Source organism: Sturnira hondurensis, unplaced genomic scaffold, assembly GCF_014824575.4.
Source record: "Sturnira hondurensis isolate 20B ecotype Veracruz unplaced genomic scaffold, ASM1482457v3 Scaffold0017436, whole genome shotgun sequence".
NCBI classification, from domain to species: domain Eukaryota; kingdom Metazoa; phylum Chordata; class Mammalia; order Chiroptera; family Phyllostomidae; genus Sturnira; species Sturnira hondurensis.
In genome coordinates this window covers 8131613-8157831 of record NW_028090067.1, presented here as the reverse complement: position 1 = coordinate 8157831, position 26219 = coordinate 8131613, and the positions used below count along the sequence as shown (strand labels likewise).

The 26219-nt window shown below is 40.6% G+C and overlaps 1 protein-coding gene across 5 annotated transcripts in view; it reads right to left on the bottom strand.

Annotated features, from left to right (window-relative positions):
- ANO4 (anoctamin 4) overlaps window positions 1-26219 on the bottom strand; it is a 347220-nt gene that overhangs the window by 6214 nt on the left and 314787 nt on the right. For all 5 annotated transcript variants that reach the window (XM_037068229.1, XM_037068233.1, XM_037068231.1 and 2 more), the window contains 7 exons: window positions 24800-24911; window positions 23776-23833; window positions 23539-23636; window positions 21670-21812; window positions 15789-15941; window positions 14671-14818; window positions 9913-10032 (listed from right to left, as the gene is read on the bottom strand). In XM_037068229.1, coding sequence (XP_036924124.1) covers window positions 9913-10032; window positions 14671-14818; window positions 15789-15941; window positions 21670-21812; window positions 23539-23636; window positions 23776-23833; window positions 24800-24911 — 832 coding nt within the window. The remainder of the gene's footprint in view (window positions 1-9912; window positions 10033-14670; window positions 14819-15788; window positions 15942-21669; window positions 21813-23538; window positions 23637-23775; window positions 23834-24799; window positions 24912-26219) is intronic.

The window sequence follows — 26219 nt, the reverse complement described above, 5'->3', positions numbered from 1 at the left end:
AAAATCCTATGAAACCTACTTTGCTAAAACCCTCAATTTAAATAAGGGTCCAAGCATGAAAGGAGTTTGTTCCCTAAAGTTTTATGGCCCTTGAACTATCTGACCCTGACTCAGAATAAGCCCTCAGAGTTCTCTGAATGTTATCTATTGTTTAATCATTTCTGCCTGACAATGACTGATAAGCTTTACATATATATACCCCGCATTCTTGTGCAAATTGAACCCAATAAAACTTGTCAAGGCAAGGGTCGGGGCACTCTCCTCTTGAGAGAGTGGTCAAGGCCCTCTGAGGCTTTTTCTTCCTCTTGAGAGAGGCCAGGCTGTCCCTTTTCCTCCATAGGACTCAGTAGTCTGTGTGAATGTCTCGTTTCAACCATAACACCGAGGACCCCAGGAGCCGGGATCCAAGACAATCCAAATTCTCTTAATTAGTAGGGAACCTGAAGGTCAGCACTAATTTGCATAGGAGGACATAGGACAACTCCTTTGCAGAATATCTTTGAAAAGTATCAAAGACTAGGAAAATATTCGCTTTCACATTATTGCCATTACAATCATCTTTATTATCTTTATTATTATTAGTGTCTATAGAATGTGTTAATAATATACCACAACTGTTTTGTCAGTAAAGAGATATTTATGCTGAGTACCTGGTTGGAAATTAAAAATGAATCTGTTAGTACCTTCTGTTGGCTCTCTATATGATGATGAGGATTAGGTAACCATGTAACACTGTTCTTCCTACTATATAGTTATGCAATCTGTTCCTGCCATAGGTCCAATAATAATGCCTGGAATTTTAGGAAAAAAATTTTATTCAGGGCTAAAAGTTTGCTTGGACTATTCTAGCCTCATTTTAGTTTTTGCATAGAACAGCTAGTCACGATCCAGGGATTGGCCGGGGCTGGTGTGGCTCAGTGAGTCAGCCATTCTCCTACAAACCCAGAGGTCATCATGGGTTTGATTCCTGGTCAGGACACATGTCTGGGTTGTGGGCCAGGTCCCCAGTTAGGGGCGCGCAAGAGGCAACTAATTGATGTTTCTCTTGTGCATCAATGTTTCTCTCCCTTTTCCCCTTCCCGTCTCTCTAAAAAATAAATAAAAAATCTTTCAAAAAAAAAAAAGAACCAGAAATTGTTTTCTGCAATTAAGATAAGCCCTGGACAGGTAGCTCAGTTGGTTAGGTCATAGTTCTGATATACCAAGGTTATGGGTTTGATCCCCGGTCAGGGCACACAGAAGAATCAACCAATGAATGCATAAATAAGTAGAACAACAAAGTGATGCTTATTTCTGTCTCCCTTCCTCTAAGTCAATAAATTTTAAAAAAGATAACAAATATAACTCCTTTGTTCATCTTTAGCTATCTATATTTCAAACATGGGTAAGCAAATATTCTAGAAGAAAATACAGTGTGGTTTTAATGACACATGATTGATTATTAGACAAAAGTGTGTGTGTGTGTGTGTGTACACACACACTTCATTGATTCCTTAAACTTTTTACACAACAGTACTCACTAAAACAGGAAATTCTTCTCAGGACCTAGTGGTTGGTCCCGTCCTTATTTCTGTCTCTGCCGTCATCTTTTGCCCTTGGTTTTGACTGCTCCATCTCCTAGCTTCTTCGATCCTATTTGGCTTTTCACTTGAACAATTTTGACAAATCTCTGCCTCCCCAGATTCCTTCTAAGTTTACTGGGTGGAAAATGAATTGTCCTTGACCTTGCAGACCATTTTCCTTAACTATTTCCAAAAAATACAATTCAGATGTGTCATTCTTAAAGTTCTTAAAATTCTTAAGATTCCTGTTACAAATTCATAGCACATAAATTCATTTATTCAGCACAGCTGAGTAGATTTGAATATATCAAATTAAACAGCTATTAAGTATAACTAGGCAAACTAGAAAGTTTCTGTATAAAATTGTCCATGTATAATATGCAAAGTGAAAACAGTTGGTTTTAGGTGGTGATTTTCAATTTTAATTTATGGGTTTTTCATATTTAAAAAAATTAGTGTTCTTTACATTTTCTTTTTAATATTAGAAAACACTCATGGCTGTGGTGATTTGGCGACATTCTGGATCATGTCTAGGTGAGGATCCAATTGTTGAGACCATGCACCTATTTTTCAGCCTGTGTGGAACACACCCGTTGTGGGGTCTGTTGCAGAGAGCTGCTAACCTGTGCCCAGAGGGATACCACGGGCCTGTGCTGGCACTTAGGTTCTGAGGACAACTTGCTTGCAGAGGCATACATACATGCAGAGGCAAGCAAGTGCCCTGCAAGCCAGTTTGGGGTTTGCCTGATTAATATGATCTTGGTTAATACATGAAGCTAATCTGGAAATCAGTTTCCCTATCAATAAATTTAGGGTCTCCCTCTCACCCTGCCCTAAAATTCTGGACTCCCATTCTCGTATTAGTTTTCTGATTGCCGCCAGTGGAACTCTCAGTTCATGCTCCCGCTCTCGGCTGGGGCCCCAGCCCCATCTCGCCCCGCTGGCCTCTTCCACGAGGCAGAGGTCTGAGGGAGGGCCACACTCTGATGTCCTTTGTGCCCGCCCCCACCCCGCCCCGTCTGTTTTGGATGCAGTGCCATTTATTTGCATAATAAATGGCTACATGTTCCCTGGCACTTGTACAAAGAAAACACTTCCTTGTCCTGCTGTAAAAATAGTCAGGGAGCCAAGCTTCAAAGCTAATTAAATCAAAGTGTTACTCCTCTAATTTTTTAGCCTAGTTCCTTCAAAGTCACTAAGTATTCCGGCGTCATCAATCTTTGGAGGAATTTTTTCAAGTGAGTCAGAGTTGTTTTCAGAAAATAACACTCGTTTTTCTTGTTTTGTTTTTTTTAAGAAAATAACATACTCAATTTTGTGGTTTCAGTTTCACATGTGGGAAAGGTGGGATGTTCCCTTTTGACTTAAATTAGTACATTTTCTAAAGCTGCCTTTATTTCTCAAGAATTGGATGATGAGTTTACAAACATCACTTTTCTAGCACTGGGCATAGTTGATTTATTCCCATTTTTAAACTGTGAAAATAAAAGTGTATGTACATTTGAAAGAATGATTAAATGAACCGCATGCAACTACCATCCAAGTTAAGACCTAACACAGGGTCAGTGGCTTAGGAATGCCTCACTGGCCATCCCAGGTGGCCTGAAAGATAACTTTGTAGTAATTTTCTGCTTTTCTTTATAGTTATACTACTTACACAAGTGTCCCTAAATAAAACAGTGCTTACTTTTGTCTGCTTGGAACTCTATATAAATGGAATTATATTGTGTTATTTGTGATTACATCTTTGTTATGCAATTTATTTTTGCGTTCTCAATTCTATTCCATTTTCTATTTATCTGTTCCCTCTTGACAACACCACACTGATTAATTACTATTGTTAACTTTATCTTTATTGTTGAGATTATTACAGATGACCCTATCTCCCACAGGCGTTTGATCACTATAATGTTAAACTATGTCTAACGTAAGGCAAAATTTCTTGACTATACTTTGCATTCTGTATAACATTATTTGGGGCCCCAGCTGCTCAAAACTTGATCATAATTTTTAAATTTTTATAGTTAATCTATTTGGTCTATTTATGCTGTTTTTCCTCTAACTTTCACATTTATGTAATACTTTAATAATATAATAAGCTCTTGTGAATCCACCGTTCAACCCGAGAATTAACACATGATCAGGAACTTACTCAACCTTTGTGCTCCTCCATCTCTTTCCCTTAATATCCTTATCCGGAATTTCATTTTTATAATTAACACATATTTATGTATATATATATGTATATTAACCTGTCTGAATAATTTACTGTGTAGGTTTGTTTTCAAACTTTCTGGAAAGGATGTTACACTGTGTGTTGTTGGTAACTGCCCCATGGCTGAGGCTGAGTGAGCCACCTTCGGACCATAAGCCACTTAGGAGACAAAGCTTATCTCCCTGGCAGGGGCACTGCTTCTGCCCCTTTTTCTTTATCCTGCCTGACCCCCAGTGCTTGATTGGTTATCAGTGACAGGTAAGATTCCTCAAGGGAGGGATAACCTAAGACAGTCACAATCATGAGGCCCCCAGGGAAGGACTTTGGGGCTACAGAAAAAGGGGGTAATGGACCCTTGCCCCTCGGCTTTGACATAGCCAGAGTCCTCATTCTGTCTCCTAATCTCTTGGCTGCCTTACTTCCCCTGCCTGACTTAAGCCTGAAACAATACCTTAAGCCTGAAACAATGATGGAGGTGGGTTATCTGGGGTGATCAGGCCTAAGAAAGAATGCATAAAATCCTGTGAAGCCTACTTTGCTAATACCCTCAATTTAAATAATAAAAGACCAAGCAGGAAGTGAGTTTGTTCCCCAAAGTTTTATGGTCCTTGAACTTTCTGACCCTGCCTCAGAATAAGCCCTCAGATTTCTCCGAATGTTATCTATTCAATAATTTCTGCCTGACAATGATTAATGAGCTTTATTCCTGTGCAAATTGAACCTAATAAAACTTATCAAGGCAAGGGTCAGGGTGTTCTCCCCTTGAGAGAGTGGCTGGCCATCCCTTCTCCTCCACAGGACTTGATAATCCATGTGAATTTGTCTCATCCATAACATTTCAGACACTGTGAGCCAGTGTCTGCATCAGAATGTATTCTTCTGAGATTTGCTTTTTTTTTTTTTAGTATCATGCTACAATGGTAAGATTCATCCATGCTGTTGCACGTAGCTAATTTATTTCACTGCTATAAAATAGATCTTAGTATTTATATATTACTGTTTTATGTTTAGATTTATATCTGGGGCTGGTCATTTTTCTCTTTTCTTTCAACTTCCTTAACTATGTAAGGTCTTGAAATGCACAGCTCAAGTGTATTTGGGTCAGCAAATAACTTTTGGGTAAAAGTTGTGGCAAAGTCTGCTACCGCTCCGGGCTCTGCCTTAAGTTATTATTTAAGAAATTGTTTTTTCCTGTGATGAGAGCCTTTAAGATGTACTCCTTTAGCAAGTTTTAAGTATGTGATACAGTATCGTTAACTATAGTCGCCATTGCATCCCCAGGACTTCATTTTATAACTAGGAGTTTGTACATCTTTGAAACCTTCATACAGTTCCCCCATCCCCGACCCCAGCCATGGCTAATCCATTCTCTGAACCTATGAGTTTGAATTTTTTGTTCATATTCTGATACAAATATGGTTATTTTTTAGATTCCACCTATAAGTGAAATTATATATATTTTTTCTCTGTCTTATTTCACTTAGTGTAATGCCCTCAAGGTTATTCATGTTGTTGCAAATGGCAGGATATCCTTCTATTTTATGGCTGAGTAATCACACACACAAACACACACACTGTTTTATCCATTCATCCATCAATGGGCACTTAGGTTCTTTCTTCGGCCTGGATATCATAGCTAACACTGCAATAAACATGGAATGCAGATATTTTTTTGAGTTAGTGTTTTTGTTTTCCTTTGGATAAATACCCAGAAGCAGAATTGCTGAGTTATACAGTAGTTGTATTTTTAATTTTTTGAGGAACCTCCGTGCTGTCTCCACAGTGGCTGCACCAGATCACATGACCAACAACAGTGCACAAGGATCCCCTTGGCTCCACATCTTCACCAACACTTGTTCTCTCTCATCTTCTGTTATGATGGCCATGCTCACAGGTGTGGGGGGATATCTTGTGATTTGATTTGCATTTCCCTGATGATCAGTGATGCTGAGTTTCATGTACCCATTGAGCATCTGTGTGGCTTCTATGGGAAAAATTTATCTCTACAACATCTGCCCACTTTTCAATGGGACTGTTTATTTATTTATTTATTTGCCATTGAGTTGTATGAGTCCTTTACGTATATATGCTGCTAAAGTGAGCAGGAGTCGTATGACTCCTTTATGTACTTTGGATAGTAATGCCTTATTAAACATATAGTTTCCAAATAGTGTTTCCCATTTGTAGGTTGTGTTTCCATTTTTGTTGGTTTTCTTTGCTATGCAGGAACTTTTTACTCTGATGTGGTCCCACTTGTTTATATTTCTTTTTGTTGACTTTGCGTTTGGTGTCAGATTCAAGAAATTATCAAGACCAAAGTCAAGGAGCTTACTGCCTATTATTACTTGTAGGAGTTTTATGGTTTTAGGTCTTATATTTAAATCTTTAGTTCATTTGAGTTAATTTTTGTGTATTGGTCCAGTTTCATTCTTTTGCATGTGGCTGTTCTGACTATCCTTCCCCCACTGTATCTTCTTGGCTACTTTGGCATAACTTGACCATATATAAATTTATTACCATTTATTTATGGACTCTCTAGTCTCTTCCACTGATTTGTATGTCTGTTTTAATGCAAATACCATACTGTTTTTGATTACTACAGATTTGTAATATAGTTTGAAATAAGAAAGCTAATGCCTCCAGCTTTGTCCTTCTTTATCAAAAGTGCTTTGGCTATTTAGGGTCTTTTGTGGTTCTATACACATTTTAGGGTTGCTTGTTTTATACCTATAAAAAATGCCATTGGATTTTGATAGAGATTCCACTGAATCTGTAGATTTATTTTGGTAATATGGGCATTTAAGAAAAATGTCATTTCTTCTAATACATGAGCATGGGATATCTATTTGTCTTCAGTTTTGTTAATCAATGTCTTACAGTTTCCAGTATATAGGTCTTTCACTACTCAAATTTATTCCTAAGTATTTCATTTTTATGGTGCAATTGTAAATGAAATTTTTTTCTTAATTTCACTGATAGTTTATTATTAGTTATGGCAACACAACTAATTTTCGTATATTGATTTTATATCTGCAACTGAGTTTATTCTATCAGTTTTTTGTGGGGTCCTTAGAGTTTCCTATAAATAATGTCATCTGCAAATAGTGACAGTTTTACATCATCTTTTCTGATTTGCATGCCTTTTATTTCTTTTCCTTGCCTAACCGCTCTAATAGTTCCAATACTATGTTTAATAAAAGTGGCAAGAGTGGACCTTCTTGCCTTGTTCCTGATCTTGTTTCACCACTGTGTATGACATTAGTTGTAGCCTTGCTTGGTAACCAGAAGCAAAAACTGATAGTAGACTCACAAAAGATAAAGAGAAATTAATCTAGATATACCATAAAGAGAGTCATCAAACCACAAAGGAAGACAGCAAGAGAAGAAAGGAATAGAACTACAAAACATTCAAGGACAACTAACAAAATGACAATAAGTACACATTTATTAATAACTACTTTAAATGTAAGTGGACTAAATTCTCCAATCAAAAGACATAGAGTGTCTGAATGAATAAAAAAGAAGAACCATCTATATTCTTGTGGTTACCATGATGATTACCTATAACAGTCTACTTTAAGTTGAATAAAGTTCAGTTTTTGGTTTTTTTACAATATATTTTATTGATTATGCCATTACAGTTGTTCTATTTCTCCCCCTTCATTCCCCTCCACCCTGCACATCCCCTCCCCCACCATTCCCCCTCTCCTTTAGTTTATGACCACGAGTCTCAAGTTCATTAGATTCTATATTTCCCCTACTCTTCTTGCCCTCTACCCTATCTATTTTCTACCTACTGTCTATGCTACTTATTTTCTGTACCTTCTCCCCCTCCCATTTTCCTGTTGCTAACCCTCCATGTGATCTTCATTTCTATGGTTCCACTCCTGATCTAGCTGTCCTCTTAGTTTGCTTTTGTTTTAGGTGTGGTTGTTAACTGTGAGTTTGCTGTCCTTTCACTGTTCATATTTTTTACCTTCTTTTTCTTAGATAAGTCCCTTTAACATTTCATATAATAAGGGCTTGGTGATGATGAACTCCTTGAACTTGACCTTATCTGAGAAGCACTTTATCTGCCCTTCCATTCTAAATGAAAGCTTTGCTGGATAGAGCAATCTTGAGTGTAGGTCTTTGGATTTCATGACTTGGAATAATTCTTTCCAGCCTCTTCTTGCCTGTAAGGTCTCTTTTGAGAAATCCGATGACAGTCTGATGGGAACTCCTTTTTAGGTGACTGTCCCCTTCTCTCTTGCTGCTTCTAGGATTCTCTTCTTCATTTGAATTTTGGCTAACGTAATTATGATGTGCCTTGGTGTGTTCCTTCTTGGGTCCAACTTCTTTGGGACTCTCTGAGCTTCCTGGATTTCCTGGAAGTCTATTTCCTTTGCCAGGCTGGGGAAGTTCTCCTTTATTATTTGTTCAAATAAGTTTTCCACTTGTGGCTATTTCTTTTCCCCTTCTGGTGGCACCCCTATAATTCAGATGTTGGAACATTTAAAGATGTCCTGGAGGTTCCTAAGCTTCTCCTTATTTTTTTGAATTCTTGCTTCTTCATATTTTTCTGTTTGGTCATTTCTTTCTCCCTTCTGGCCCACTCCCTTGATTTGAGTCCCAGTTTCCTTTCCATCACTATTGGTTTCCTGCACATTTCCCTTCATTTCAATTAGTTTAGCCTTCATTTGTTCCTCTAATTTGTGACTAAAATCAACCAGTTCTGTGAGCATCTTGATCACCAGTATTTTGAACTGTGCATCTGAGAGGTTGGCTATTTCTTGGTCACTTAGAGTTATTGGCTCTGGGGCTTTGAGTTCTTCTTGAGCCATAATGTTTTGGTCTGTTTGCACCTGTTATGTATGATGCTCGAGCCCTAGGTGTTCACCAGGGCGGGGCAACTCAGTGGCTGGGTTGTGACGATGTGTGTGGGGGTGGGGTCAGAGAGGGGCAATGGCGGTCCCCTCTGCTGCTTCCTGCCACTGGGGCCTGCACGGTCTGTCTCACTGCTCGCTGCTCCTTCACTGGTTTATCTGCGCATGAAAGTGTGACCGCGGTCAGCCTGCCGCCTTGCGCCCTCACTGGGTCCACCCATTGCTACCCCATGCCTGGGATCTGCCCATGGCTGCCTGCACGCCTGGGTCAGGGAATCTTTCCTGCCTGACCCTGCTCTGCTGCTGGCTCTGCCCCTCTGCTGGTCTGGCTGAATGGGTCATTGTTTTCGGACTTCCGTACAGTTTAATTTTTTGTGTTTTGGCTGCGTTTTTGTTTACTAAAACTTTGTTGACTTTAAACTTGGTTGTGGGAGAAGGCACAGTGTTTCCACCTATGCTTCCATCTTGGCGGAAGTCCCTATTTTAAGTTCACAATAAAGTTAAGTTTGATTGCATTCTAAAGCTCTACATTTTTGCTCTCCTGCTTTGTTTTATGTTTTTGATGTCACAGTTTACATCTTTTTTTAAAATCTGGTGTATCTCTTAATTATTAATTTAGTTATAATTACTTTTACAACTTTTGTCTTTTAAGCTTCCTACTAACACTGTAAGTAACTACCATGTTTTCTATATATTTACCTTTACCAGTGAGATTTATAGTTTCAGATTTTTTCTTATTTGTCATTTGCACCTGTTTGTGTTGATTTCTAAAAGTCCCTTTAACATTTCTTGTAAATCTGGTTTAGAGATGCTGAGTTCCTTTGGCTTTGCTGGTCTAGAAATTTCTGTCTCCTTCAAGTCTGAAGGACAGTTGTGCTGGGTAGAGCATTCTTGGTTGGAGGTTTTTGTTTTTAGCACTTTGAATATATTGCGTTACTCCTGGCCTGCAAAGTTTCTGCTGACAAACTTGTTGATACTGTGATTATGGTTCCCTTGTATGTAACAATTTGTTTTTTTTCCTGCTTGTAATATTCTGTCCTTCTCTTTAACTTTTGATATTTTAATAATAATATCTTGGTGTGGGTCACCTATTTGGAAGTCTATGAGCTTCTGGGATCTAGATGTCAGATTTTAAAATTCTCCAGGGGATTTGAATGCATATTATTAAGGTTGAGACTACTGCTTCAAACCAACTCAGTCAGAAAGGGCTGTCTGAGCAGAACCCCCTCCCTGGAGCAGAGCCAGTGCATCCTAGGCTAAGAGTGCCCACCTGCAGTATTTGAGAGGAGTCCCCGAGAACTCACTGCCATCAGACTCCGGCTCAGATCGGTTCTCAAAGTCAGCAATTCGAAACACAGACAAGCTGGCATTCACATAGCCAACCATGCACCTAAAAGAGAAAGGAAATTCTGTAATTAGACCTCCTATCACCTCAGGATCCACTTCACTTAAGGCTCTTCTTCCTAGGATTTCCTCCAGTTGTGATTGCCTTTAGCTTGCCCTGCATTGTCATGAGCACTCAAGTTATGATACACTGAAAAAGCTAGGGCATTGAATCAAGAACAGTCATTTCTTTTGTTCATTTCTGTGTAGAGTCATACAAAACATCACTACCCCAATCAATGCCTCAGAGAAATAGGTGAAAGACAACACTGCGCCATCAGCATAAATTATAGGTGTCATGCTTCTTTCATTGATCACACACACACAGATAATACACATGCACATATAAATAATTTCTTCATTAATGAATATGCATGCTCTCACAATATCCTGAATATAACTAATGTAAATGTAGTTTCCCCTCTCCAACTCACATGTATGCCATAGTCATGACAGACCACACTTTCTGCATGTATCATATGCTTTCATGCCTCTATCCTGTACTTTCATGCCTCTGGCTCAGGTTTCCTTTTCTGTTGGGATTCCTACTCATTTCTTTAAAGGTGAAAGTAGTGCTCATCCTTCAATTGCCAACTGAAATGCTGCACCTTCTGGGAAGATGTCCTCATTGCTCCTGTCAGAAGACTCATTCCCTTCTCCCGATGGTGCTCCTACACTTCACAGTTGGCATACAGCTTGTACTAGGGCTGGCAGCATGCATGTATGTCTTCCCCTTGGCACTACAATTTTTCGATGCAAAACAGGTGTCCTGGATATTTTTGTATTCTTGGAGCTAGGACAGTCTTGTGCAGTGTAGGAATCTAGTAATGGTGATTTAATTGACTTGACTGGAGGAAAACTGAAGTACCAGAGATTCTATCAAGGTCTTGAAAATGGACCAGGAATTAAAACTATGGCCTAGACTGCCAGAGATGGTAAGGTTCTTGAGGGCATGGCTTTCATTCTTTATCTGGGGTCAGTATAATACTAAATATTTGGGTTTTGGGGTGAAACTGTGGCTCTGCTGTTTTTTAGACATATAATCTTGGAAAATTGTGTAACTTCTTTAAGTGACAAAAGTCCCCACCTCATAAGGTCATTGTGGGGACTAAATGATATATACAAAGTAAGTGACATAGCGCTTAGCTTACAGCAAGATTTTAATAAATGCGAGTGGCTATTATTGATTTTATTTATTTTTTTGGACCTAGTAGGAGGTCATTAGTAATTATTGGTAGATTGAGTAAGGCATGGTCTTCATATTCTCCTTATTAACATTACCCATGGGATTATCCCAAGTTGCTAACCACCGAACCAAAATGACGACATGCACAAAGTTCTGAGAGCACTTGGGTCCCATATGTTGTTGCTTGTCTTTTATTTTTTATTTCATTTGGGTCCTTTCTCTTTTTTTTCCCCCTTCATGAGTCTGGCTAAAGGTTTATCGACTTTATCCTTTCGAAGAACCAACTCTTGATTTCACTGATGTATTCTATTGCTTTTTTAGACTTTATTTCAATTATTTCTGCTCTGATCTTTATTATTTCCTCCTATCGCATCACTTTGGGCTTTGTTCTTTTTCCAGTTCCTTTTTCCAGGTATACAATTACATTTTTCATTCAATAGTTTTCTTGTTTCTTGAGGTAGGTCCGTATGCTATGAATTTCCATCTTAAAACTACTTTGGCTGTGTCCCATAGATTTGGGGTTGTTTTTTCATTTTCATTTATCTTGATTTATTTTTTATTTCTTTGTTGCTCTCACTGTCAACCCATTCATTGTCTAGTAGCATACTATTTGGCCTCCATGTGTTCATGTTTTTCAGTTTTCTTCTTATAATTGATTTATAGTTTCCCACTATTACAATTGGTGAAGATCATGATTTCAGTATTCTTAAGTTTATTAGGGCTTGTTTTGTGGCCCAACATGTGGTCTATATGGGAAATGTTCCATGTGTACTTAAAATTGTGTATTCTGTTGCTTTTGGGTGAAATACCCAAAAATATCAATTAAGTCCATCTGGCTTAATTTATTATTTAAAATAACTGTTTCCTTTTTTTAATTTTCTGTCTGGGTAATGTATCCATTGATGTCAATGGGTGTTAAAATCCCTACTATTATTGTATTACTGAAAACTTCTCCCTTTATGTCTGCCAGTGTTTGCTTATACATTTAGGTGCTCCTGTGTTGGGTGCGTAAATGTTTGGTCCAACATCCTCTTGTTGGACTGAGCCCTTTATGACCATGAAATGTCCTTTGTTTTGTTACAGCCTTTGTGCTCAAGTCTATTTTTATTTGATATAAGTGTTGCTACTCCAGTTTTTTTGTTTCCATTTGCAGGAAATTCCTTTTCTATCTCTTTACTTTTACTTTGTGTGTGTCTTTCAATCTGAAGTGGGTCTCTTATAGACAGTATATGTACAGGTCGCATTTTTTAAAGCCATCCAGTTGCCCTTTGTCTTGATTGGAGCATTTTAGATTTAAAGCAATTATTGATAGGTATGTAGTCATTGCAGTTTTATTTTTTCTACTTCTTTTGTTCTCATTAATGACTCTCTATGGAGTTATGTTTGGATTCCCTTCTATATTTCTTGAATATCTCTTTGAGATTTATGGTTTGTGTTTACAATGTGTCTCATATACACCAAGCTATGTTTACAGTGGTTTTAAGTTGAAAGTCACTTAAGTTCAAACACTTTCTACCATCACTACTGTACCCACCCCCTTCATGTTTGTGTTCTTGTCAGTGAACATGGCCTTCTTTCATATACTTTCTCATTCGTATTTTGGATCTTTTATTCTTAAAGAGATCCCATTCACATTTCCTGTGATACAGATTTAGTGGTGATGAACTCCTTTAGAATTAGAAGATTAAAGGTAGATATTTAAATCTTAAAAGTGGCAGAAGACTCTTAAGTCAAAGAGAAAGGTTATCAAAAAAGCCTGGAGAGCCCAATCAAACTGAAATAAGAAAGTTACTGGATAACATTTTTTAAGCACCATGAACATTGTCTGAAATCTAACGGGCTGTTAAAATTCTAAAGTTTTGATTTACTAGCAGCTGTGCATAATATTCCCACATTACTTTTTGGTTCTCTCCCAAACAAGACAGGTTTCACCATATTTGGAGCAGAGAAAGAGCTACAATTACCATTGCGATTTAACCCTCAGGTTATATGTTAGATGACCTTCGGAAGCACTTACTTGGCAAGTGCCCTGGGGGCTGCGTGGTTTAGGTTGGAGAGAACTGCATGAGTTCTCTCCACGAGAACAGGAGTTTAGGCTTAGGATATTCACGGGGTTACCCCACAGTCACACTGCCTTGTGATTATGGATTCACTTCCCTTAATCTCTGCGGTTCAAAGTAAGGGTAATAATGCATGACATATGTGAAGATGGCTTGAACAAAGTTAAGTTTTTTAAGGCTAAGTCAAGCAGAGAACGTTGACAACAGTAACAACTGGAAAAAAATGTGTGGCTAATACAATATAAGTCTTTAAATCTGTCATAAAGTGGGACGGTATACTCACTGAAAGCTGCTAGATAATTAGTGTTTAGTGGCTGCATGGTTATTGTTGTAAAGAACTTTATAAAACCCTCTTCAAATAGCTGGACTATGAGCCTTTTTGCATTCGATCATCTGTGCCCTAGAACATTTACATAGGATTAATGAACTTGGACCTAGGCCAAGTGTACATTAATTCAGTGTCATTTGACTCCTTGGGGCTCCTCGAACTACAATGGCTATAGAGAGGAACTCAATTTGGCTCAGACTGGTGAACCAGAAGGCAGAGCTGCTTGTATAAGTTGGTAGCAGCCCATGTGGGATGATTTCTGGGGCATTGAAAAGGCCTTGTGGTTCCAACACACACCCCACTTGGACCAGTAAACATGGTAAATGCCATAAACTGTATTAGATTATTTTGACATTACCAAGATAGGGACTTTTCTTCCGTGACAGTTAAGGTTTCTTGTCTTTTTTCCAAGGACATAGCAATGAAAACCGTGGGATATGTTATAATGTTGCCAAGGCTTTATCTGACTAAAAACACAGAGCTCTGGGAATCACTGAGGTGGTGCCACAGAACTGAGCTCCCAGGGAGTTCACCCAATTTGCCTGCAGCAATATAGACACCACTCAGGTCAATAGCCAGGAAACAGTCATTCAGATGCTTATTTCTCAAATATGTATCGAGTACCTTGTGGGTGCTCAGCACATGGTTACATATTTCCCATTGTAGAATTGGCAGAGTCTACATACAAAGATGCAAGGAGAATCAGATTGTAACTCTTCTGACAAACTCATAAAGATGGCATAACTGTACACGACACCATGTACCGCTGCTCTGCTGCACACACGACCACACCACCCGCTTATGAATTCATAGTGGTTAGGGGATGGGGGAAATGATCAACTGTCACCCTCTCGTTGGATTTCATTTAAAACCTGTCTGACTCCCACCCCCTCAGCTGATCAGGATGTGTTCACTTTGGCTGAACATGCTATATCGTAATTCCACCTCCCCACCACTGGCTCTCCTGTCCTGGTTCTGGGTCCCATGCATTCCGATGCAGAGGCTTCCGTCTGAGGGTCTAACACCACACAGTGACCAGGCAATTCCATGATGGATTCACAGCAAACTTACTTCTGCCCAGCTTCTCCTTGGCCTGCACAAGGTCCATACTTATAAGCGTACACCAAGCGAGGGATAAAGTCGGACGTTATCGCGATAACAAATGCATTTGTAATAACAGAGAGAATTCCAATGCCTTCAAGAATTCCATACCAAATTCCTATTCAAAGAGAAGTGGTGTATTAATTCCAGACACATGGCAGAGGTAATAAGCATGGCATTAACTGGGGTAACTAATTTCAAGAGTTCTTTCCAAGAGTCCTTTCATCTTCCCAAGAGTTGACACTTGCAAACACCTTGGCATTGAAGGAGTATGTGTGAAAGAGCCAGCACTCATGACTTAAAAACTCAATCAAGATCAGACATAAGCAGAGAATTCTGGCCAATGAAAAGGTACCCAAACCTGCTCAGTAAGACTGGCACATGCAATGTCTCGTTGCTACCAGTTCCCTGCGGGTAGAGAGAGGGGTCCCTCTGGTTCATCTTTGTGGGCCAGCTTCCTGTGCACTGACCCAGGGTTGGTGCTCACTGTGTATGTTTATGTCATAGAATGTTTAAAAGACCATTTTGAGCCCAGAACATCCACACTCCGTCCTCTTCCCCACACACTGGCTGAACACCTGTATGCCCTGTACGAAGAACTGGATGCAGAAATGAATGAAATATAGCCTCTGATCTCAGGCAGCTCTCAAGAGGCTGCACCTGACTCAACTCAGCATCTTTCGCCAAAGACCAAAGGCCATTTCTGCCTTTGGAAAAACTGGATCATGCTTCATGTGACTCAGGAAAACATTTAGGAAAGAGCAAAACAAAGTTAAGCTATGAAATATCTCCAAGTAAATAAGGGATAATCAAAATTTTGGATTCTAAACCCTTAAGATAGAAATAACTAACTTAAGAATCTATTTAAGTACACATTCTCTAACACTGGAAATTATAAATCTCCAACTAGGCAGTTTTACTTCTTATCTGAAATCACTTGAAGCTAACACATTTATTCTTTCGCAAGAGTTGGTTGAGCCGTCTCACATGGAAACTATAAGAAAAATCTCAAGTTGGGGGTCATTTTTATTTTATCTACCAAAAAGTTAATATCTTTTAAAACACATACCCCCAAAGACTTAACTTACCTATGTCTTTGGCCCTTGAAGCTAAAGGTCGCCTCCATTGTGTGACAAACTTGTAGGCGTCAAGTCGAATTTCAATGATGTTATTCAGTAAGGCCAGCAGTGGTGCTAGGGGGAAAGCTGCCACAAAGATAGTGGTGAATCCGAACTGAAGAACTGGAGTAAAAGAGACAAAGGTATATGGGTGCCCCGTGACTGTCTTCAAAAGGATAACGACGTGAACGTCTCACCGTGGTAGTCCACGTTTTCCCCCATACCGAAGCAAAGGGGATGGAAAGGTGGGCAGACACTGATAGAAAAGGCACTCCTGGCCCTGGAGCAGGGGCATCTAGAGGCCACGATCATACCCAGGGTCCAGCTCTTGGTTTCTAAATACCATTCTCTAATAAAGGGACCAGGGATTCTTGGAGAGATGTTTAATTCCAGAGGGAGGTAGGGGAAATGTGGCCTGATCCTGGAATAGCTTGTGATATCACAAAGTTAGGAAGTACTTGAAAGAGGATGGAACACAGCAATTAGGGCACAGGACAAACCTGAAGGAGTGCCTAATGACCAAAGCCGGAACAATGTGTGCAACAAAACGATGGTATTCAATTATAACCTGAAGACTAAGTATCTATATCCTCACTGATACAAATACATACTGATCTAAATAAAAAATCAAACACATGACTTCATCGGTGAGAAATGGCCTTTCTTTCCCATTATGGTAGAATTTTGTTGTTGTTCAAGTACAGTTGTCTCCATTTTCCTGCCACCACTTTCCCTCCCCCACCTCCCCTCCCCCCTCAATCTTATCTTATGGTAGAATTTTAATTAATAAATGTAGAAGGAATAATGAGAATAGAAAATCACCACTGATCAAGTATCATTGTAATGACCGCTGAAGGCAAGAACCATTATAGTATGTTGAAATTAGAGAGAAGCGTATTTGTATATAATATTAAAGTATTTCCCCACATGATACTTATTAATTACAAAGGAATTTAAATTAGTATCTTCACAATGGAGAAACCTGGTAGATATCACTTCAACCAAGCGATCAAAGTTAGTATCACCAGTGATGAGACATACATTACATACCCCTGATATGATATGTCAAAGAGGAGACAGCATCATTTCTGTGGTGCTCTTGCCAAAAATGCATATCCTCAACCTAATCATGAGACTAGATCATACAATCTCAAATTGAAGGACCTCCTATGTTGTGGACCGCTCTGCCTGGTTTTAGGAATTGTAACTCTCTACCCTCTGTGGCTTAAGGATGAGTGAGCGACTACCTCTGGAATTCGAGCCGGAGACAAGGCTTGTCTCCTGTAGCAAATGCTGCCTCAGTTTCTTCCTTGCCTCCAAAGCTTGGCTGGACAGGAAGGACCCCTCAGAGGAGGGGCAACCTAGTCCAGACATGACCACTTGGGAGGCCTTCATGGAAGGACTCGGGGGGCTGCAACAAAGAGCAATGGACTCTCGCCCCCCGGCTTTGACATAGCCCAAGTCCCCATGTCCTCTGGGAGAAGCGCTTCCTGCCTCTAATCCCTTTAAGTCTGAATACCTGATGGGGAGGGGTGCAGCTCCTTGCCTTGCTAGTGTGTGTCCTGGGGGAAAATCTGGCATCACTAAGACTTCCTGAAAAACCTGTGAAACCTGCTCTGCTAAGAGTGCTTTCATTCATATGCAAAGTTTCTGAGCAGGAAACTCTAAAATTCTGTTCCTGACAGACTCTAACTCAGACTAAGCCCTCAGATTTCTTTGAAATGTTATCTGTTTGATCCTTGCTGCCCTGTATTCCTTTTATTACAACCCAATAAAAGGCCCTGGAGGAAGGAGCTCGAGGCCTTTTTCCCCTCAGAGAAACTGGCCGCTGGTGGCCTTTTTCCCCTGAGAAAGTGGCCACTGCTCAAGGCCTTTTTCCTCTGGGGAAATGGCCACCTCTCCTCCCCAAGCAGATCACATCATGTCTCAGTTATGTTTACTTTCATCCATGGCACACAGGGGGACTTTTGAGGAAAGTCACCCCCACACTTCTACAGACCTACTGACAAGCAATCTTCTAATGTCAAGATCATGATCACATCAAGACAAAGACTGAAGAAAGTCTTAGACTGGAGTAACCTAAGGAGATTACAGCATCTAAACGCAACGTTGAATCCTGGATGGATCATGGACAAGAAATGATAGTGGAAAACTGGCATATAAGTGATATCATACAGAACTTGCCTTACTCTGACTTATCTCACTTAGCATAATATGTTCAAGGAGTATCCATGTTGTTGCCAATGGCAGGATGCCTTCCTTTTACATGGCTGAATAGTATTCCATTGAAGATATTACTTCTTTATCCATTCATCCATCGCTGGATACTTAGGTTGTTTCCCTATCTCACCTACGTGAACGGTGATGCACTAAATGTGGAAACTGGATATATCTCTCCAACATCCTGTTTTCATTTCCTTTTCAAGCAGCATAAAGTTGAAATTTCTATCCACTTAAATATACCATCAGGAGAGAAGTCAAGCCACCAACTGGGAAAGGATATTTGATTTACAGCATCTGACAAAGGACTCCTATCCAGAGTAGGTCAATAAATTCTATAAATCACTAAGAAAAAGAGGATATTCACAGTAGAGGATATCCAAAGGACCGGAAGCATATAAAAAGGTGCTCAGCATCATTCGTTGCCAGGAAATTTCAAATTCAGATCATGATGAGACACTACTACCTGTCACCCAGGATGGTGAAAATTTTTAAAAGGTGACACAAGTTTCAGTCAGTACGCGCAATAACTGAAGCTCTTCTACTGCCAGTTGGAGAGTAAATTGATACAATTCACTTTTGAAAATGTTGGAAGTGTCTGCTGAACATCAATAAATGCATATCTATGACCTAGTAACCACACTCCTACATAAGTTTCCTTCAGAAATCTGTACATATATTAACCAAAACACATACAAAAAAGGTTCACAGCTGTCAGAACCCACACACGTGTCTATCAAATAGAATGGATGGAGAATAGTGTGTTCCTATTTTCAGGTGCCTAGAAAATCTGCAAATGCAGATTGTCACTCTGATGCCTACACTCCCACAGGGAAAGTTACCTTTCTTCAACTCAACAGAGGCTTTGATTCCTATTAAAATGCTTCTATCTAGCATATTAACCTTTAGCCATGCTAAGAAGTACACTTCATGATATGGGACAGTTGAGGGATTGGTTAGTGGGAGGTTAGGAGGTCCTGGGAGGGGCAGAGGAGAAAGTTGGGAGTACCTCGGAGTGGAAATGCAAAAAAAAAAAAAAAAAAAAAAAAAAAAANACGAATTGTAAAACAACAAAAAAAAAAAAAAAAAAAAAAAAAAAGACCAAAGGAAAGATGGGAGTAGTAATCAAAAACAAACTGTACCTCTTTCATAACTTTGCTTCAAGTATTCATTCCAGGAATACTATACAGCAATGATAACGCAGTCCTACTACTTGTAATAATATGGAAGNCGTGTCTATCAAATAGAATGGATGGAGAATAGTGTGTTCCTATTTTCAGGTGCCTAGAAAATCTGCAAATGCAGATTGTCACTCTGATGCCTACACTCCCACAGGGAAAGTTACCTTTCTTCAACTCAACAGAGGCTTTGATTCCTATTAAAATGCTTCTATCTAGCATATTAACCTTTAGCCATGCTAAGAAGTATACTTCATGATATGGGACAGTTGAGGGATTGGTTAGTGGGAGGTCCTGGGAGGGGCAGAGGAGAAAGTTGGGAGTACCTCGGAGTGGAAATGCAAAAAAAAAAAAAAGACCAAAGGAAAGATGGGAGTAGTAATCAAAAACAAACTGTACCTCTTTCATAATTTTGCTTCAAGTATTCATTCTAGGAATACTATACAGCAATGATAACACAGTCCTACTACTTGTAATAATATGGAAGACTCTTAATAACCATTATATTGAATAAAAAAGGCTACAAAGAGTATGTATGTACAATTCCATATATAAAGAGATCAAAAGAAGGCAAAATTAACATATGGTGTTAGAAGTCAGGAAAGTGGTTAGGGAGGGTGTTATCATAAAGGGAGGGACAATAATGCCTCGTCAACCCTGGGAATATTCTATTTCCTGATCTAGCTCACAGGATGGCAAACATTTCCTGTAAAGAACCAGACAGTAAATATGTCTGGCTTTTCAGGACATACAGTCTTTGTCAAAACTACTCAACTGTGCTGTTGTGGTGCAAAAGCAACTACAGGTAATTCGTAAATAAATGGGTGTCTCTGTGTACCCATAAAACATTATTGACAGAAATGGGCAGTGGACTGGATTCAGCCTGTGGACAGTAGTTTGTCAACCCCTCTCCTACATAGATTGGTTACATTTTGTGAGGATTCATTGATCTGCACTTTTACCACTATAATATCAATGAATGAATGTTTTAAAATATAACAAAGCAACGAGAACATAAATAAGCAGGGTTCACTGAGACTTGCTCCTCACCCCAAAGACACTGCAGGGTTTGGAACACTCCAGTGCCAGCCACGTAAAAGCTTCCTTGTAAGCACTCAATACACCAACATTATTTGTTCATTTCCTTTATGGGAGAAGAGTCCATTAAGAGATATCAAAGTGGTTATTTCTCTTAATGAATTCTCTTTATTAAGCTTTATTATTAATGCCCAAATTGATTTCTTCTCCAAGTTACATTGCTCTGCCATTTTATAATTGAAACTGAAGAAATCAGTGGCTACTCAGGACACATGCGATCTAAGCATCGATCCTACTACTCCTTTAGTTTTCAGATTCCCCACAAAGAGCCGCCGCTTTCAGAAGTAATGCGTCTTGCCCATCCCTGCCTTTAACTTCCACCCCAATGTTACAAAACTTAAACATAATTTAGAATAGGAAAGGAACTCTATACACACTCAATTATTATGCTAAGGGATGTCATTAGCTTTCTCCCCTGGGAAATAAAATTAGGAAAATAAATAATAAGAGAATGCATACAGAGAGCACATCATGAGCCAGGCATTGTCCTAAGCCCATTCCAGGCATTAACCTGTTTAATCCACACAAAGACCATATGAAGTAGTTACTCCTATTGTCCCTAGTTTGGAAATGAGGAAATTAAGAAAGAGTAAGCAACTGCCCAAGCTTTCACAGTTAATAAGCGAGAGGGCTGAGACTTGAACTCAGGTAATCTGTTTGCAGACCCCATGGTCTTAGTTACATGATTCAAGAAATAGCCTGGGTTGATCACCCAGAAATCTGGGTTTTTAAATAAAAAGGTAGCATAGCTTAAGCAGTCTTAAGCTTCCTGGGATGTAGTCCCTGGGTTGTAGTCCACTTCCCTCTCCAAGGGAAATGACTGTCCCCACTGTACCAGGTACTGATTCATACTGCAGCATCTTAGGACAATTTATTACATTTACTCTTTATATCTCTGGCTTTGCCCCACTAGGCCATGGATTCTTTGAAAGTTGGGGCTCCTCCTTGGTCCTTCTCATATGTCTAAGTGCCAAGCATAGTGTCTGCCTGAATGTAGCACAGTTCAACAGATGTTTGCAGAGTGAATCAATTACACCACAAGGCATACCTCCTTTCTTGTTGTTTCATCAAATTTTCCAACTCATTTTTGCTCCCTGGTGATTTGGTACAACAGAGAGAACATGACGTCCTGACAAGTCTGATGTGGCCGTCGGCTTTTTGGGCTTTCAGCATTGTCCCTATGGGCTGGGCTTCTTACAGCAAGACCCTCACTGCGCTGCGTTTAGCTCAAGAATCCCCACACACCGATGGCCCCTAGGTGATAACTGATACATTTTTGGTTGAATGTAGCTAGAGAGCAAGAATTTGCATTTATATTGAACAGGATAAAAGGATAAAGTGGAACATTTCCATACTCATTTCTAAGTATTCATCAAAGAGTCCGTAGGCATTCATCGGCTGAAGGTTGTAGTCCTTTTCCCACTGCGGGAAACTTATTTTCCTTTCAGGCCCGTGCTCTTGTCGCACTTTTCTCCTGGTCCACCAGTTCTGGATTAACCTGCACAATGAGATCAGTTTCTTTAAAAAAAAGAAAAGGCGTAACTGTTTGTAAGACTTAAGTCATTAAGAAGTAGGAGCATTTAAATAGAGACTCATACTTTAAAAAAACTGAGGACAGGCTGCCAAGGAAATAAAGCCTTGGATTAGGGAGAAAATAACAACAGAGGCTGCAGTTCACGTGAGTAAGCAGAATGACCGATGAACTGATTTTAATCATTCACGAAACTGACTCATGCTCAGTGTTGCCTACGAGGATTTGATGAAGGACTGAGAACATCTATCACCACCCCCTCCCCAGGATGGAATCAGCACCCAGATATCTGAGAAGATGACGACTTGGCCGAACTGGCTTTCTGTCTCCCTGCATGGGTGCATGGGCATCTTCTGACTTGGGGGCCTAGATAGCCGGCAAACCCACAGAATGCCTCCTCCTTTGGCACACGGAAGGTTGCAGTTCCACAGCTGCACTTGCTTGCTTTGGGCTTGAGCTGGACAGGGGCTCCGACTCTCAATAAACTGCATCCCACCCTAGGGGGGTCAGCACATGAATCCTTAGCAGTGCTTGGGAGTGCATCTTAGGATGTGGAACAGGCTTGAGGAAATGGGGGTTGGGGGGATAGTACGGTGTGCTGCAGGGGACAAGGTAAAGGTTGAAGGGTTTCCAGGGGCAGACATGCCAAAAAACAAAAGCAAATGTGAAATAAAGAGACTAGAGGGATGCGTATCAAAGACAAACTCTGCCTACTTTCCCAGTCTTGCACTATGTCCACATTTCTAGAAGATATAGTTCTCTTGATGTCGATAGCATTTTGATAAATTAGGGTTTATAACTTAAAATAAAATGCTTCTGAAGTTTTAATTTTATGGTTTATTTTCTTAAAAGTTTTATAGGAAACATAAAACACTTGGAATAAGTTTTCTAAAATTAAATCCAGAAGAAAAGACTGCCAGTCATGGTTCTGATAGGGAGGTAAGGGATGCCTTTTCAAAGTGAACCAAGTTCTAGCTAATTTTTCTGGCTAAGTGGTCCTCCCTAGAACCTGGAGTTCTCTATGGAGATGCCAAGCTGACATGGAAATCAGGAGGTGTGGAATGAAAGCAGAATTAGAAGTATCACTCATGTCCCTTTAACACTTAAAGGACCAGAACTGAACAATCACAGCAGAATCCAAGGTTACCCTTGCAAAGGTGATGCAAGCTTTTGCCCATTTTCATGAACACAGTTAATAACATGTTTTCCTGGTTAAGATATGCTGACTTACAAATACTCTGGTTTCTTTTCCGAATCCCTAAACTTTTCTCTGTTCCATAAGTTTCTTTTCTGCACAGTCTAAATTTAAGGTAGTTAAAAAATTGCCACTCCTGATTTCTCTCAGGGACTGGGGAGTAGAGATCTTCTTAATATGTTATAGCGACTCATAGTTCTGGAGCTAAAAGGGTCAGACACATCACTGAAAGCAGCTCGCATGCAAGTATCCAATATTTGGGGGCCCAATCTTCTTTAAAAAATTCACTTTTGCTCATATGACTCATACTAAGTCTTCCAAAAGAGCCAACATTTATTATTTTCACGAGCTCCTTTGAACACTTGAGCATAAGCACTTTGCTCCAGGTACACACACTGGTTTAGCTGCTGAGCCTGCATGGCTTATCTTACTTGCCCCACTCAGAAAAGCCAAAAAAGAGCAACGCTGCCACTCAACTACAGACGCAAAGGTACTTACGGGTAGCCAAGTTCCATGAAATTATTCCAGGTCTGCTTTAGCACCATTATAATACCCATTTGCATACAGAGATCTATAAGGCATCCACTAGGGTGGCACTGTGAGGTAAGCAAACATAGAAATTCAGGAATCAATGGAGAGGAAGAAAGGATGTCTGGTTTCCAATCTGCACAAAGTTGCCCAAAGGCTGTTTAAGGCGGGGCTTTAGGAAACAAGGAATGATGGGAGAATACAGACCTCTTCTAGTCTCCACCTGTTTATCAGCCTCAAGTAGGCACCTGGGTGTCCTGCAAATCTTCAACACACACACAGAAAAACAGACCATTAGCATCTTGTAGGTCTAAGTCTTCAGTGACAGTTATACTCAGCACTTCTTCCAACAAAAATTACTGGTACAGTAAATGTCAGGTCTGAGGGAATTAGGAAACTTTCCAGAGCTGTCATGATGGCAGCTTCTGGAATTCTCCAGGGGGTGTGCCCTTTCTGGCCTTTCTGTCTGGCTGCTGAACACAAAGAGGCCAGTTCTCATTCCTTGCTGTGACTTGGAACATTTTCTACCAAATGTCAAGTGCTCTGGCCTGTGTAAGCAGCAGGTAGGATTGAAACATTCTGATCTTGAATAACAGTAATGCTGTTTTTTAAAATCAAATGATTTGACTAGAATTCCATTCCAAAGTTCCTAATACTGAGGCAGGACTGCTGAATTCATCTCACCAAAACCCCAATCCCTGGCCCATCCTGGTTCTCGTCTGCTCAGAAATGTGCCCTGGTATGATGAACTCACGGGACATGAATGAACGCAGATCCTTCCCCAGTCCTTATAACTGCTGGATTCTGAAGTTACCTAGTTAATTACCTAGTCTATGTCAGCCCCTTTCCATTGGATAGCCATCCCTCTTCTGTGAAGTCAGAGGTCTAGGACGTGCTGCATGTCGCCCTGCCCCTCAGGCCACCTGCTCCTACAGGTGTGAGACCCAGGGCCCCAATTCAGGGGCAGAGGCAGTCCACAAATTTTAAGTCCATCCTTCCTATGTGGAAATAATTTTCCTCCACATACCCTTAGCAAGAAAAGGTGCTTGGGTGCTTACTTGTGAGCGAAAACCATTCCCTGAGATGCGAGTGAAAAAGGAAAGGTGGAAGCCGGTCTATGTTTACACTTTGAATAAATCACACTAAAGGAGAGACTCCTCTGTCACCCCTGGTCAGTGACTTCCGAGTGTTCTGTCCCCTGCACAGGGGTGTGGAGAGACCAGGTTCTTACCTTCCGAGGAAGAAGGCAATGTAAAACGTGGAGCTGTTCAGATTGACAAACTGAAAAAGAAACATTTTCAGGGTGAAGCTGTTCTCCCACTCCGACTCTGTGCGAGGCTGTTCTGTGGATGAAAAGGAAGCAGAGTCTGAAAGGCTGCCTCCGATGCCCACTCGCCCCCTTCTGTCCTCTCCCCATAAACACAGGGTGGGAGCACAGGCAGGCTAAGGAGGCTGCGGGGGACCCAGTACTGGCCCGAGGCAAAGTGGGCCACCCATGGGATCTTCAAGCTTGCAGACCAGCTCCAATGAGGGTTTGGTGGGAAGCAGCTACTGACTTGTCTGAGGGGGTAGATTACACAGTTCATTCCACTGTTACAGGATGCATAGCGATCCCGGAGCAGCGGCAGCCCGGCTGCAGGGGCCTCGTGGCCAGTCTTGGCTTCCTGCAGGAGACTTTCCCTTTGCCCTTCGTTTTGGCCTGTGAGTAAGGCCTGTGTGGGGTCAGGTCTCCTCCCAGCTCCTAATAATTCCTTGGGCTCGACTTCTATTGCTGATGAAAGACCAGATGCTGCCAGGTGCGAGGGGGGCAGACCCCTATCTGAGAATGCTGAGGTATTTGACTTCCTTACCTGACGTCCTCTGCCATTGTGTTTCATTCTCACGGACAAACACCAAGATGACCTCACCTTTAGATCTTTGACTATATACTGTCATCTGTGTCCCATAATTTCCTCGGTTGCCAATCCTTATTTCCTTACACTCTGACTTTCACAAACCAAATGCTCTTTGAATACTCTGGTAGGACTGAAAATATGGACCAAGCCTCCAACATGACATCTCGTGTCCGATTGCACTCATCCATCCCCAGGAGCTGCATCGCTACCCCCAGCAATGCCAAAGAAAACGTTTTTAATGCAACAGCGCTGTCTCTGTCTCCACATTCCCTGAGCTTCTAATTGCTCATTTACCATTTCAACCCATTCATTCCTTTCCCCAAAATTACAACTCAAAATCCTTCCTAGGAGCCTATCAGAGAAGAAAGGGGAGAAAGAATCTGGTTTAAATGTGAGTTTCAGAACAAGGCCACACTTCTCTGGAGGGAAGAAAAGAAAAAGGATTCTTCAAAGGCTTTAGCTTTAGTTCACTCTGCTACTGAACTAATGGTTACATAGGAAGATCTTCTGGACTTTTCAGCTAACTGGGTGGGTCCCCAGGTGACCCCACCACGGGTGAACTGGGGCTAGATCTCCAGTGGCATCTTTGCCAGCCTGGATGAAGGTGCCACTGGGCACAGCCTACCAAGGCACAGTTACCTCTTCTGTGGACATAAACCTCTTTCTTTTTGGTGAGGGGTGGTGGTGATGGGAGATTTCAGTGGCATTGAAGGAGATAGGCCAAGTGTTCAGCTCTGATCTAGTACATAGAAGGGC